General features: G+C 62.8%; 2 protein-coding genes across 2 annotated transcripts in view; one reads left to right on the top strand and one right to left on the bottom strand.

The window, feature by feature from the left end:
• ANO8 (anoctamin 8) overlaps nt 1–7,213 on the top strand; it is a 9,591-nt gene extending 2,378 nt beyond the window's left edge. Inside the window, 13 exon segments of the mRNA XM_007461012.1 lie at nt 347–463; nt 550–677; nt 775–936; nt 1,263–1,415; nt 1,530–1,656; nt 1,782–1,837; nt 1,941–2,015; nt 2,738–3,550; nt 3,798–3,989; nt 4,091–4,222; nt 4,304–4,414; nt 5,303–5,978; nt 6,813–7,213. Coding sequence (XP_007461074.1) covers nt 347–463; nt 550–677; nt 775–936; nt 1,263–1,415; nt 1,530–1,656; nt 1,782–1,837; nt 1,941–2,015; nt 2,738–3,550; nt 3,798–3,989; nt 4,091–4,222; nt 4,304–4,414; nt 5,303–5,978; nt 6,813–7,213 — 3,143 coding nt within the window.
• A 2,254-nt stretch (nt 7,214–9,467) lies between these two features.
• DDA1 (DET1 and DDB1 associated 1) overlaps nt 9,468–14,704 on the bottom strand; it is an 8,239-nt gene continuing 3,002 nt past the window's right edge. The window contains exons 2-5 of the mRNA XM_007461011.1: nt 12,356–12,436; nt 12,081–12,132; nt 11,148–11,209; nt 9,468–10,161 (exon numbers count right to left, since the gene is read on the bottom strand). Coding sequence (XP_007461073.1) covers nt 10,051–10,161; nt 11,148–11,209; nt 12,081–12,132; nt 12,356–12,436 — 306 coding nt within the window. The 3' untranslated portion in view covers nt 9,468–10,050. The remainder of the gene's footprint in view (nt 10,162–11,147; nt 11,210–12,080; nt 12,133–12,355; nt 12,437–14,704) is intronic.

Below are 14,704 nucleotides of genomic sequence, written 5' to 3'. Positions count from 1 at the left end.
TCCCTGGTGGTCCAGTGGTTAGGACTCCACACTTCCACTGCAGGGGGCCCGGGTTCGATCCCTTGTCGGGGAACTAAGATCCTGCAAGCCGTGCGGTGGGGCCAAAAAAAAAAAAAAAGTGATTCCCCACTGGGATCCCACCTTCTCAGGTTTCCTGCACCCTTCCCCTCCTGCCCCTGCACCTCCCAAATTTTGAGGAAGAACCGGATATTCCTTCCACCAAGAACTCCTCTCCTGGGAAGAGCCTCTGCGAGTTTAAGAGCAGGCAAAAAGCTATGACTTGGGTTTCAGCCGAGGGGGGCTGGCCAGGCCCAGCACAGGCAGAAGGGTTCTTGTCCCCCAACAGTCCCTGAACTGGCGGCCCGCGGGATCATCCAGCAGGTGTTCCCAGTCCACGAGCAGCGCATCCTGAATCGCCTCATGAAGTCATGGGTGCAGGCTGTGTGTGAAAACCAGCCTCTAGGTGTGGTCCGGCCAGGGGGTGGGGGTGGGGGTGGGGGTGTCCCAGGAGGCAGTCAGGGCTGACTGACACACCCCTGTCCCTGGCAGATGAGATCTGCGACTACTTTGGTGTGAAGATTGCCATGTACTTTGCCTGGCTGGGTTTCTACACATCGGCAATGGTGTACCCGGCGGTCTTCGGCTCTGTCCTGTACACATTCACAGAGGCTGATCAGGTGCCGGGTGTGGACTGCACAGGGGCTGGGACACCCAAGACACCTTCCTCCCTGGACTGGGCCAGCCAACATTTCAGCCCTCCTCTGCCACCCCCAGACAAGCCGGGATGTATCCTGCGTGGTCTTTGCCCTCTTCAACGTGGTCTGGTCAACGCTCTTCTTGGAGGAGTGGAAACGGAGGGGAGCAGAGCTGGCCTACAAGTGGGGGACGCTGGACTCACCCGGGGAAGCTGTGGAGGAGCCACGGCCCCAGTTCAGGGTCAGTCAGGGGGGATCTGAGTCCAGGGACTTTGAGAATGGGGTAAAAAAAAGAGAAAACACACTGGGCGAGGAGCATTGCAAGAACAAAGGGAGGGGTAAAGTAGGGCTGCAGCATCCGAGATGGTATGCCAAGTGGGGGCTCTCCATGCCCAAAGGGAGAGGGGTGGGAAATTGGCTTTGAGGGGCTGGGAAGGGTGCATTAGGCGGGGGCACCGCAGTAGCAGAGCACGACAAAGAGACACTGAGGCCGAAGGGTCGGGAAGGGTGCAGGGCAGAGGCAGCCCCTCTGATCTCATGTTGGGCCGGGCCCCCACCCTCTGCCAGGGCGTGCGACGCATCAGCCCCGTGACTCGGGCCGAGGAGTTCTACTACCCGCCCTGGAAGCGGCTGCTTTTCCAGCTGCTTGTGAGTCTCCCCTTGTGCCTCACCTGCCTGGCCTGTGTGTTCCTGCTCATGCTCGGCTGCTTCCAGCTGCAGGTGACCTCCAGCCCCTAGCCCTGGCCTTGGCCCCGACCTGGCGGCCACCTGTCCAGGTGTGCTGTGAGCTGAGCCCAGCTGCCAGGGTGACCTGTGAACGCCCTGCCCCTGCAGGAGCTGGTGCTGAGTGTGAAGGGGCTGCCCCGTCTCGCCCGCTTCCTGCCCAAAGTCATGCTGGCCCTGCTGGTCAGTGCAAGCGCCGAGGGCTACAAGAAGCTGGCCGTCTGGCTCAACGACATGGGTATGCCCTGGGAGGGGAGGTCCCACTGCCCACCCCCCAGGAGGAAGGGCCCCGCCGCCCTGCGGGGTGTGCCTGCCGCCCATGACCGTCTGGGCCACCCCCTCACTCGCCTCCTTGGCCCCCAGAGAACTACCGGCTGGAGAGCGCCTACGAGAAGCACCTCATCATCAAGGTTGTCCTGGTGAGTGGTGGCCAGCAGGCAGGCAGGGGTTCTGCAGGGGACACACGGGAGCTCCTGGGGACAGAGGTGGCAGGGTGGCCGCCCACCTGCCTGCTTCCCACAGTTCCAGTTCGTCAACTCATACCTGAGCCTTTTCTACATTGGCTTCTACCTCAAGGACATGGAGCGCCTGAAAGAGGTAAGACCCCGGCCTGAAGCAGTGCCCCCCATGGCAGCCAGTGGGGGGGCCAGACCTGGCCCAACGGGTCCATGGGCTCTCCGGCCCCTCCTCCCCCTCCATCCTTCTCTCCTCTCTGTCCGTCTGTGTGTCCTCTCTCTACCTGTCGCCCCCTCCATCTGTCTGTCCACCTGTCCGTCGGTCCCTCCACAGCTCCTGATCGTCCCGTCCCTGTCCCAGAGCCTCGAGCGGCAGCTTTGGGCGGTGCTGGTCCCGCTCGCGGCCCTGCGGTTCCGCCTGCTCCTCCTCTCCCTCCGGGGCCGAGGCCCGGGCCAAAGTACTGGCAGGTGGCGAGCCCTTGGGGCCTCGCCGGGGTGGGCAGTGTGGCTGTGCTGGGGACCTCACACCAAGCCGAGGGTGCATGCTCTGAGGGGATGGGCTTCCGCTGACGGGGTGCAGGTGGCAGGAGCCCCCAGAGGCCCTGGCCACCAGCTGAGTGAGCTCCTGGGCGGTGCTGCAAGCAGGGAAGCCATGGCCTGCCCAGGAGATTGGCTAGGAGCGCTGTGACCTGCCCAGCTGCGGTTTGGGGTTGCCTCCGTGTCCAGGGACATCCAAATTGGGTTCAGGGTGTGTCTGGAAGCGTGTTTCGGGAGGGCGGGTGCCCAGTCCCCGCAGCCTGTCCCGGTGCCCAGAGCCCTGCCCGCCCCCCACGTGGCCTCTCTCCACCCCCTTCCTGCCCCCAGATGCTGGCCACTCTGCTGATCACCCGCCAGTTCCTCCAGAATGTTCGAGAGGTCTTGCAGCCGCACCTGTACCGGCGGCTGGGCCGTGGCGAGATTGGCCTGCGGGCTGCCTGGGAGCTGGCCCGTGCCCTGCTTGGCCTACTGAGCCTCCGGCGCCCTGCACGCCACCTCGAAGCGCAGGCTGAAGAGGGTGTCGGTGGCAGCAGCGGTGGTGGGGGGCGCAGATGTCTCAGTGGGGCTTGTGGGGCACCTGAGGAGGAGGAGGAGGCCACCATGGAGCGTCGGCCAGCGGGGGAAGGCGGGGAGGTGGGGGACGGGCCTCGGGGGGGCAGGGAGGAGGAGGAGGACGAGGAGGAGGAGGAGGACGAGGAGGAGGAGGACGAGGAGGAGGAAGGCGGCGAGGGCGGCCTCCTGGACTGCGGGCTTCGGCTGAGGAAGGTCAGCTTTGCTGAGCGGGGGGCTGGGCGGCGGCGGCTGGGCCCAAGCCCGGAGGCCCTCCTGGAGGAGGGGAGCCCCACCATGGTGGAGAAGGGGCTGGAAGCTGGCGTGTTCACGCTGGCCGAGGAGGACGATGAGGCCGAGGGGGCTCCCAGCAGCCCTGAACGGGAGCCCCCGGCTGTTCTGCTCCGCCGGGCCAGAGGTGAGGGCCGCGACCAGGGCCCCGATGGGGGCCCAGACCCAGAGCCGGGCTTGGGTGACTCAGCCCGGAAGCAGCGGCGGCAGAACCGGTCATCTTGGATCGACCCACCAGAGGAGGAACACTCGGCCCAGCTCACGCAGGCTGAGCTCGAGAGCTGTATGAAGAAATACGAGGTGAGGAGGGTGCCTGAGGGCAGGGGCTGGGCCCTCCGAGAGGTGCAGCGCAGTGAGGTAGAGGGCCTGGGGGTGATGGGAGGGAATAATGGGACCCTTCATGTGGTCAGGAACTTGCCCGAGGGGGAGCTCTGGGTCCATGCAGAATAATCTGGGGGGTGGGCTTGAGGACAGGAAGGTGGTCCGAGGGAGGAGGTGTCCTGGACGGAGGGAGAGCCCTAGGCCCCACCCAGGTGCCCGCCCACAGGACACGTTCCAGGACTACCAGGAGATGTTTGTGCAGTTTGGCTATGTCGTGCTCTTCTCGTCTGCCTTCCCCCTGGCTGCCCTCTGCGCCCTCATCAACAACCTCATCGAGATCCGCAGTGACGCCCTCAAGCTGTGCACGGGGCTGCAGCGGCCCTTTGGGCAGCGGGTGGAGAGCATTGGCCAGTGGCAGGTGGGGGGAGGGCTGAGGGCCCCGAGCCGGGGTGCACCAAGGAGGAGCGGGTGCTGGGGAGGGTGGCTGGGCACCCCCTGAGCCCGCCTGTCCCCCTGCAGAAGGTGATGGAGGTCATGGGCGTCCTCGCAATCGTAGTCAACTGCTATCTAATTGGCCAGTGTGGGCAGCTGCAGCGCCTCTTCCCCTGGCTCAGCCCCGAGGCGGCCATCGTGTCCGTGGTGGTGCTTGAGGTGGGGCTGGCGGCCGGGTTTGGGGAGCCAGGCGGCGGGTGGGTGTCCCCGTGCCTGCAGCCTCCTCCTCTGTCACCTCAGCACTTCGCTCTGCTTCTCAAGTACCTCATCCACGTGGCCATCCCCGACATCCCGGGCTGGGTGGCTGAGGAGATGGCCAAGCTGGAGTATCAGCGCCGGGAGGCCTTCAAGGTATGTGGGCTGGGGTGAGTGCGCTTTACGTCTCTGCTCCGTGGGGCTTCTCCACCTAGCCTGGCTGGCCGTCCAGTCCTTAGCAGGAGGGTGGGTGTTCAGAGCCTGGTGTAATAATTAGCGTTCCAAAGGGGCCCGGTCCCCTCTGGGATCCTGGTGGCATCCAGCACCAGGTTGACACTCACGAACTGTCATCCACCAGCTTGCCCAGCATTGCCCAGTTTGGGGCCAGAGACACAGCTGACGCTTCCTAGAAGCCCAAGCCTCTGCCGCATTCCTCAGAAAGCTGCAGAGAAGGCCAGGGAGCTCACTGGCGCCAACCGATGGAGCTCTCCACGATGATGGAAACGTTCTATATCCGTGCTGCCCATGTAGCCCCGCACTACAGATGACCAACGAGCACTTGAAACGGGGCTGGTGCCACTGAGAAACAAACTTTTTCTTTGCAGTTATTTAAATTGACAAAGCCGTGTGTGGCTACCGGCCACTGGATGGGGCAGTCACAGCTCTGTCTCTCACCAGTTCTCCAGAAAGCAGGGAACCACTGAAGCCCAATATTTGTTTACACTCTCCCAATTCCTAAGACGGTGTCTGGCAGGGGATCAGGGACAGAGGTGGTGGCCAGTAAATGTTCGTTCTCTTCTCAGGCCTCAGAAAGCACCGGCATGGGTCCAGGGATGCAGTTGGTGCCCCATAAGTGTTTAGATCTCTCCCCACTTCTGCAGAGAGCCCCAGGGTGGGTCCGGGGATGCAGCTGGTACCCAAGAAGCGTTCGGATCTCTCCCAACTTCCGCAGGAGAGCGCCGGCATGGGCCCGGGCCTGGTTTGGTGCCTGCTCGCCTGCCTGCTCTTCCCAGTGTCCCCATAATGGCCCCGTTCTGCCCACAGAGACATGAGCGCCAGGCCCAGCACCGCTACCAGCAGCAGCAGCGGCGGAGGCGAGAGGAGGAGGAACGCCAGCGCCACGCAGAACATCATGCCCGCAGGGAGCGCGACGCCAGTGGCCGGGAGGAAGCTCGGGCTGAGGGCTCCGGGTTGGACCCTGCTGCCCCAGAGAAGGCCTCGGCCAAGGCCAAGGGCAGTGGGGCGGCAGGAGGCCATGGGCCGGAGCGGCCCAAGCGCCCGGGGTCCCTGCTGGCACCTAACAACGTCATGAAGCTGAAGCAGATCATCCCGCTGCAGGGCAAGTTCCTGTCGTCCGGGGCTGCATCCTCGCTGGCCGGCGCGGGGGCCAACCTCACTGCCCGGCCGCCCCCTGCCCCATCTCCCACAGGCAGTGACACCCGCCTGCCAGCCTTCCTCAGCTTCAGATTCCTCAAGTCACCCGAGACCCGGCGGGACCCAGAGCGTAGCCACTCGCCGCCCAAAGCCTTCCATGCCAGCAAGCTCTTCCCCTTCGGCGGGGCCCGGGCTGAGGCCGGGTCCAACGGGGCGGGCGGGCAGGCCCGGCAGGACGGGACCCCCAGCGGTGGCAGTGGTGGTAGCCGAGCCCAGCGGAGTGGGCCGGCAGACGAGGCCGCAGCCGAGGAGCCGGACACACCCCGGCCTGAAGAGGAAGGCTCAGGTCACAAGCTTTAACTCGGGGGTGGGGACTCCGGGCCGGGCTTTGGGGATAGGGGTGGGGTGCCCAGGCCTGGGGAGAGGGGCTGAAGGGGACAGAGGAGGCCCAGTCTCCCGGTACCGGTTGGGGACCTGGGTATGTGGTACATGGAGCCTCTTGGTCAAAGCCTACCCAGTCTTTCCGGGACCCCGGAGAGCCTGGAGCCCTGTGCCTGACCCTCCTCACCCCTGGGGAGGGATGCCAAAGCCCCTCGTCCCAGTGCCCCTCGCACGGCCTGCTATGCTCCAGTGCCAGGAGAGATGAGGGAGGCCCCTTCACCACCTGGCCCTGCCTCTCCTGCCCCCATGAGACCCTACACCCAGCTCACTCTGGGGGCACTGGACCCCCAGGCCTCTATGCAAGTCCCCACCCTGCAGCCCAGCTGTTCGAGGTGGCCTTCCTGGGAGGTGGAGCTCAGGCTGCCCACCCAGGGAGTTCAGGGCTGCAGCCACACGTGTGCCGAGCAGAGCCACAGGCCTCAGTGCCGCCCCTCCCACCCCGTCCCAGCCCGGAGTCCAGCAGCCCATCCCAGGGAGCCCAAGAGGTGGCAGCTGTAGCACCAGGGATATAGGTCAGAAGTCAGAGGGACTTCCTCAGACCGTCCTCTCCCCGTGACGGGGAGGGGCCCAGTGCCCAGAGGCGGGGGATGCACCTGAAGAAGCCCACCCCTTGTCACTGATCAGAAGCAATAAGGCCCTCCATGTGCCTGAAAGCCCGGAGGGAGCGCGGGCAGGGTCCCCAGCGGGGTCCAGCGGCGGGGCCGGCATCTCCCCGGAACGGCCCCTCTCGCCTCCGCAGGGACAGCGCCGGCCCCTGTGGGCGCCCCGGCCCTCCGCACCCGCCGCAGCCGGAGCCCTGCGCCGCCGCCGCCGCCGCCGCCAACACCGCTGCCCCGGCCCCCGACGCCACCCGCCGGCTGCTGGCAGTGGGACGGGCCGTGGGGCTGCGGGGGCGAGGGCGCCGCCCCCCGCCAGGCCCCTGCCGCCGCCGCCGCCGAGTGTCCGCCCTGCGCCCTCGCCGGGCCCCTGCCCGCCCCGGCAGCTGGCGTCCTGCCGGGGGACGCCAGCTTCTACAGCCTGCCGCCGCCGCCGCTGCCTCCCACCTCCGAGCCCCCGGAGCCCCCGGCACCGTCGCCCAGCCCCAGCTCCAGTCCCAGCCCCAGTTCCCAGGCCGTGTGCTGGCCCAGCGGCTGGCATTAGCTCCGCCCGCCCTGCCTTCCTGTTTTCATATGCAATATCAATCACGGACGGGGCGGCGGCCGCCACCCAGAAAACGCTGCTGTCGGTGTATCCCAGTATTGGCTGCCCCGTCCTGGGTCAGGGCCGGGGGCCTGGGGCCCCTCTATCTGCCGTTTTCCTTTCGACCAGGATGGGGGGAAAGGAAAGGAAACCCAAAAAAAACAACAGAAAACACACAGAATAGGCGATTATTTATTTGTTTTTAATTTATTTTGTCATATTTTTGTAAAACGGCAGAAATGCAATAAAAAGTATATTTCAACAGTGCCAAAGGGCGGAGCTGTGGAAAAGGGACGTAAGGGGCCCAATGACGAGGTTGGGGCCAGGCAGGCCTAGGGTGGGTCCCCCCCCAACCCCCGCATCTATGACCCTTAGGGAACTCCTCCAAAGAACTGGGTCTCCAGGCCATGGCTGGAAAACTCCAAAAATCCAGGCCCAGGGGCCCCTGGGAGGAGCTGCAGAGCCTCAGGCCCCATCTTCGGCCTCCTAGACTAAGGAAGAAATCTCAAAGTGCTGATAGGACTCAGCAGTTTGGGCCCTGGGCCTGGGTCCTGAGTTGACCTCAGTCGTGCAGGGCTACCCTTTCTGGCACACCCGCCTCCCAGGCTGCCATCTGAGGAGTCAAGGGCTGCGGGGAGAACTTGGGTGTGGAAGGCGGAAGGCACCTGGTGCCTGAGTCTCGATGTTGAGGGGATGCTATGTTGGGGTGTGGCTTCCGGAAAGGGCAGGGATGCCCCACTGTGGGACGGCTGTCAGACCCTATTCGCTGGGACTCTTCACTGTGATCAGGGATGGACATGGCCTCTTCCACCCTCAGGTGTGTCCACATACAAAGGCTCAGGGCCCAATGGGCCCCACCCCAGGCAGGGCTGGGGGAGCCAGTGTGAGGAAGGGGCACTTGCGGGGGGGCCATGAAAGAGAAGTCAGGGTTCACTGGAGGCAGGAGAGCAGCCTGTGCAAAGGCACAGAGGTGTGGGAAGGCAGGGTTTGGTGTTTGGGGGAACAGAGTGAGTAAAAGTAAAGGCAAGAGGGGTGGGTGGAGGCTGGCTGAGGGGCCTGTGCTGGGGAGACCACAGGGAGGCCACGGGACCCCTGCCCACACCGTGGACAGCACTGGCAGGAGACAGAACCCAGCCCCTCAAAGGGCAACCTGGGGCCAGGGAGGTGTGGGCAAGCCTCGGGGAAGGACAGGCTGAAGCCTGTGCCTGCCCGGCCCCACGCACGGCCTTTGAAGCTTAAGTCCTGCCATCTACTCTGCCACCAACAAACGGCGACACCACGCGCCTGCCCAGGGTCAGGCCAACCCCTGGGACTGGGGATTCCAAGCTGGTCTGAGAACCCCCAGGGACTTAGCCCTCTCCAGCACGACCACAGTCAAGCTTGCATTTCCTAAGCACCAGCCTTATGACCACAGGAACTGAACACCGCTGCACATGCGCCCAGAGCTGGGCCCCGCAGCCGGGCAGCTAATCCAGGAGCCTTCCACCCGGCAGGCACGGGGCAGCTCAGGCTGCAGCAGTCTGCCTCAGGCTGGGCCCTCCACGGTGACAACCTGGGGCAGGCGCCCCCTGCAACCCCTGTGTCCCTCACGCCGCAGCCCAACCCTTCACCACCCCCAACACCCCAGCCATCAGCTCCAGCACTCTGGCTCCCACTCAGGGCTGGCGGGGGAAGCAGTGGCATTCCCCTGGCCCTGTGCCCAGTGGTCAGGAACTCAAACCTTCTGCCTGGAGCCCGAATGCCCCCCTACGTCCCCGGGCTCAGCCCCAAGCCCAGTCCAGCTGGCTCCCGGGAGTAGCCGTGGAACCTGCCGACTGAGGGCACTGGGGCTGGCCGTCCCGCGGCGCTCCACGTGCCTCCTCTCTGAGGGCGTGAGGCCGGGCCACCTGGGCTGTCTCCACAGAGGCTGGTGGGCGTGCTGCCCTGCTCGCCAGTGTCATGTGCGTGGGGCCCACCACAGCTCCATCCTTGGCAGCATGGACCGTCTCTCTGGGGTGTCCCAGTCCTTGAGGACACCTTGACGGCTGGGGTAGAGGGGCAGGTCCGGGCAGGTCTTGGCTCTGATCGAGACGGCCGCAGCAGGCCCACGAGAGAATCCGGCTGGTCCTGGGGCCCCAGCGTCTGGGGGCCCCTTTCGGCTCCTCTTGGTGATGATGGGACGATTCTCAGTGGCTCCATCCTCTGGGGCTGAGGCATGCCGAGCAAAGACGCGAGGTCGGGTAGGAAAGATCCTTTTATTGGGGTGGACATGGAGCACGCACTAGTCCATGATAAAATGACTTAAGAGAAAGATCCGGAAGGGCTGACTTCTACCCCTTATGCATGCTCAGAGCAAGGTCTGGGCACAGAATAGGTCCCGGTGGAACTCGAGACAAGGCAAGTCTTTAAGGCCCGAACCAGCCGGTGGGAGCCGGGAGAAGGGCCCCCACCCCTGCCGGCCGGCTGCAGCAGGGGCCTGGCTCTAGACCCTCTCAGACACGCTCCAGTTTTCCAGAGGAGAACTGGGGGGCGAGAGGAGGGGGAACTGGAAGGGGGGAGGTGAGTAACAATTGTTTTTAAAAGCATCTACCAACATCACACTACTGGGTCTGACATCCCCTTTAACCATCGCTTGGTACATTTTACAGCATAAATAAAAACTCAAGGAAAATAAATACATCGGCTCCTATGAGGTTGGAAGTGGTGTGGACGGTGGGGCGTGGGTGGGCCGGCGGAGGGGTTGAGGGGCAGGGCGCTTACACAAGGCGGGCGGGCGAGGAGCAGACAAGACAGGAGGCGCCTGTGGGGGAGTGTGAGTCTTAAGTGTCCTCGTGCATGTCCGGGCTGTCGGTCCGTGCGACCTTGCGGGGGGGCGCCGAGCTCTCACCCTCGAGGTCCACTTGCTCCTGGTCTCTCTTCTTGGCGGCATTCTGGGGGGCAGGGGAAGTGGAGGGGTTGTGAGTCTTCATGCTGGGGGAGCTCCTGAAATCTGAGGCTGGCCCTGGGGCCCCAGCACATCACAGAGCCGGGCAGTCGACCTAGGGCCCGTGGCTGGGCAGACCCTTCTGCCCCCTGGACCTGCCCCACCAAGCCATGGTCCCCTGGGGACACCAGCCTGTGACAAGCACTTCAAGGAGTCACCACAACTCTCAATGACCCCCACACAGCATTTCTCAGACACTCAGAGAAGCCATCCACCCTGCCGGAGGGCAAAGGGCACTCATGAGCCACCCGGGGAAGCCCCCAAATTGCCACAGAAGAGGAAAGCATGCTGATTTGGGAAAACCTCCTTTCCTCACTGGTGGGAATCAAGGCTGTGGGGCGGGGGTGGCCAGGAGCTGGGGTTTTCTGAGCAGTCACTTCATCATGGGGTCCGCCTCCAACCTGGCCCAGAGCAGGTCACTGTCCAATGTTCACCATTATGGGGAAAAAACAATCTGACCACAAGCAAAACTACACGTGCAGATTTTCAAGAAAGAAAAAGAAAAAATATCCTATCAGAAAGGTGGCCTCTTATGGGAAGGACGGGGGCGACGACTTTTCACAGCAGCTACGCATCCTAGTAGGGCCTGGATTTTTAATCGTGTGTACTTTTCATCATTGAACAAAGACTCCAAGTAACAACACTGAAGTCTATCTGCCACCAGGGCCGTGCTCCCCACAAATTGTGGGGAGATGGGCTTCAGTACAGCTTACCTGCCTGTCCCTGAGCACTAGAGCCCTGTGGCCTCTGCACAGCCATTCCTCTAGAGCATTATTCCTTCTCCTGAATCACCTAGCAAACACCTATTCAGCCCTCAAGGCCCCACTCGAACACCCAGTCTCCCAGCCACCGGTGTCCTTCTGCTACTCAGAGCCCCCTGCTGGGCACTGTGTTCCTTCCCGAGTCCCAGCACTCGAACCCCAAGTGCCTTACCTTTTTGTCCCATTGCTGATGTAAGTAGCGCAAAAGAATGTTTGTTTTTTCTGTCACAATAACTGAGAAGGAAAGACAGATAAAGTTGCAGGAAGAAGCTGTGGGGAGCCGGCTGCAGGCAGCCCAGCCCCCATCCCAGCCTGCACTGCCCTCCCAGGATGAGCTTACCCCTTCCTGGCCTCTGGGCTGTCCCTGCCCTGGGTGGCCTTTGTGTGACTCAAGTCACCACCCCCAACCCTGGAGGAGATTTCAGGAAGCCAAGCATTCTCCCTCCTGAGCACAGGCCACTACCATGAGCCCAAGCTGGCTGCCCTGACAGGGTCCCTGCTTCCCAGAGAGAGGCCGAGTCCTAAGCTGAGCTCGGATTCCACCCTCGGGCGAGGGAATGAGCCCCAGCATGCCAGGTCACGTGGGTGTTTTCCCAGACAGACATGGAGCACAGATCCACATGCTGTGCCCCAGTGACCACAGAACGCACCCAGCAGAGTCCAGGATTTTTTCACGGTTGAAAGAAAACACCACGACTACAACAAATAACCTTGAGATCCCCCTGCTCTGCAGGCTCCAGGCCTTTCCCTGCAGGTCCCTCTGCCTAGCCGCCCCCTCCTCAAGCTGCCCACCCCAGCCTGGGCTGGGTCCCCCACCCCATGGTATGAGTCTCGAGACCTGTGACAGGGAGCCAGCAGGGGAGGCCTGACTTGATGCAGGGGTGGGGGTGAGGGCCAGCGAGCGGCAGACGAGGGCCAGCTTGGGACCCTGCAGGGCTGGATGTGGATGCCGATGTGGACACCAGGAGGGTCCCAGGGAAAGCCAGGCTTCCCGCTGCTCCCAAGGGCTGGGAGCTGCCCAACTTCCCACAGGTCACCTCCTGCACTACCCTCTGGCCCTTCCCCTCGGCAGCCGGGATGAGACAGAACAACAAAGGCCACTTACTCTGTTCGGACGGGTACTCCCGAGTGGGCAGGTAGACTGAGGGACGTCGGTTCTGTGGGAGGGTTGGGAAGGCATGGGTTAGGAGAGTAGACAGGTCTGGGGTCCCCTCACCCCTCAACTCAGCACCCGCCCTCCAATGCAGATCAAAAGACGTGCGAGGATTTCAAGTGGGGCTGGGTTTGAAGCTCGGCCCCTTTCTGGCAAGACCCCGACCTGGGGGCTGCACACCAACCCCGGCCCTTTCCCCGAGGGCAGCTCACGGCCCACGTACTCACCGAGGCTTTGCACACAGAGTCGGCATGAAATCGACTAAAATTGCTTTTGTTGTAGACAGGCAATCCTTTCAAAAAATCTGCCTAGAAGACAGGGAAGATGGTAAGTGAGAAATCAGGCAGCAGGCTGGGCCACCCCCGGAGCACCTGTGACTGGGTGGGCTACCTACTGGGTGACTTCCGGTTTCCTTCTTTATGTTCTGTCATTCAGGTTTTCTAGAACTCACCCTTGAGCTGGCCACCTGATGTGTCCACTCTTATGACCAGAACAAAGTAACCAACCCCAGAGTAAGGGTATGATCTCCCACAGGGTCCTCACAATAAACCTATCACCAGGCCAAGGAGCAGGGAAACTGAGGCTCAAACAGGACAGGACAATTGCATCAAGTCAGGAGCAAGCAGCAGGGTGGGGAGCCGGACCCGGGCCCATCCGACTGCAGACCTGTCCTCTGTGCTAGCTGAATACTGAACTCGTGGTCTCACCTCCATTTATGCACCTTTGATAGAGCCTGGGATGGAGACTTGTCCACCCTAAGAAACCCTGAGGGTCCATGTGACAATACATGGGGGTGGGGGAGCAGGAGGCTGGGTGAAGGGGAAATGGCAGCTGGGACACAGGGGCTGCTGGGACACAGGACCTGAAGCCTGGGGTCAACTGAGCTTCCGAATCCTGAGAAAACTCAGAAACCCAAGTTTCAGCGTCAGTGCCAGCTTTTTTCTTTATTTTTTATTTTGGCTGCGTCATGTGGCACGTAGGATCTTAGTTCCCCAACCACGGATCGAACCCGTGTTCCCTGCATTGGAAGTGCAGAGTCTTAACCACTGGCCCGCCAGGGAAGTTCCAGTGCCAGCTTTTTAAAACTGGCTGAGCTTTGCAGCAAACACTGTGTGGACCAGGGATGGCTCGAGGGCTGCTCCTGGGGTCCCCACATCCAAAGGCTGCCCTGTAAGGGGAGAATGCCTCCCACTGTGGGGAGGGCCAGAAGCCTAAAGGAAGCAGGCTGGCTCCTCCATGCCCCCGGTGCCTGGGGCAGGGGTTCAGGCACCAGAGGTTTCAGGCCCACAAGGTGCCAGGGAGCCAGCGACAGATTCATTCACAGCTCTGACTCTTGGAAAGTCCTTTTTCTCTGAAGCTCTGGCACCAACTGGGCAAGGAAGGGAGAAAGCTCTGGAAGGGGAAGACCCTGACTCTGGGTGGAGGGCAGATCTCTGCCACAAGATGGGGGTGAATAAAGGCCAAGGGGAGCTGTGTCTGCCTCAGGAAACTGAGGCACAAGAGCCCTGGAGAGGGATGAAGGCTGAGAACTTGGGGCAGGGAGTGACTTCCCAGCAGAGCAGGAGGGCAACGCTGTCATCAGGCCTGGAGAGGGAGAGCTGGGGAGGACCAGGGGTTTCCCAAGCTGGAGTCACCCCATCATACAGACGAGGAAACTGAGGCAAAAAGGTCATGTAACACTCATCTGAGGTCCCCCAGCCCCAACGAGAAAACAAGGAAGCTGACTGAACCCAGGTTTGCCTAACCTCAGAGGCCAAGCTCCTGTTCTATGATGCCAGTGCCTCTGCTTCCTGCCTGAGAGCCGAGGGCTCAGAGCCTACAGGCTACGTGAACCCTGCCTCGGGTGCTCAATCGCCATGCCTGACCCAGGTGCTGTGCTCTCGGGGAAGCTGCTGTTCAGGGTATCCCCCATCACCCTCTGGTGCCGGCGGAAACAGGCGTCCTCACCCCTGTGGGGCCCAACCCCTCCTCTGCTGGGCCCCAGCAAGAGCCTAGCGGGCTGGGTGAGCCAGGGGAGCTGGAACGTGGATGGGCCTCCTGCTCCCACCCAGGAGGTGGCCCTCACTTCTGGGTGACCTACGGCCCCAGAGCCAGCTCAGAGTGCCTCAAACCTGCCTCCCTTGTCCCAGGACCCCTGCCTCAGCTCAGCCCCAGACTATGGGGCCAGCTTCATCCATCCGGCAAGGTGTTCTTAGGACCCAACTGTGTGGCGGGCCCTACACCAGGCACCAGGGCACTGCAGAGAGCCACAGCAGACCTACTTCTGGCCCCAGGGAACAGCCAGTGCATGGGGACACGGGTGTGGATCAAAGCCATGCAGTGAATGCAGAGTGGCCATGAGGACAGGGCACCACGAGGTGCCATGTGAGGCCCATGACAGCAGGGGGAGGGGGTAGGGAAGGCTGGCTGGTCTGGAGGATGGGGAGGACTGCCCAGATGCAGGGATGCAGGCCTGAGACCTATAGGAGAGGAGGGCTCCCTGCCCCAACTCAAACCCCTCTGCAGCCCTGGATCGGCTTGGCCCCCGCCAGCCTCCCGCCACACGCCTCCTCAGCCCGTGCCACCCTCCAGGAATG

Source organism: Lipotes vexillifer, unplaced genomic scaffold, assembly GCF_000442215.2.
Source record: "Lipotes vexillifer unplaced genomic scaffold, Lipotes_vexillifer_v1.1 scaffold469, whole genome shotgun sequence".
NCBI classification, from domain to species: domain Eukaryota; kingdom Metazoa; phylum Chordata; class Mammalia; order Artiodactyla; family Lipotidae; genus Lipotes; species Lipotes vexillifer.
This window is presented reverse-complemented; position numbering and strand designations above follow the sequence as displayed.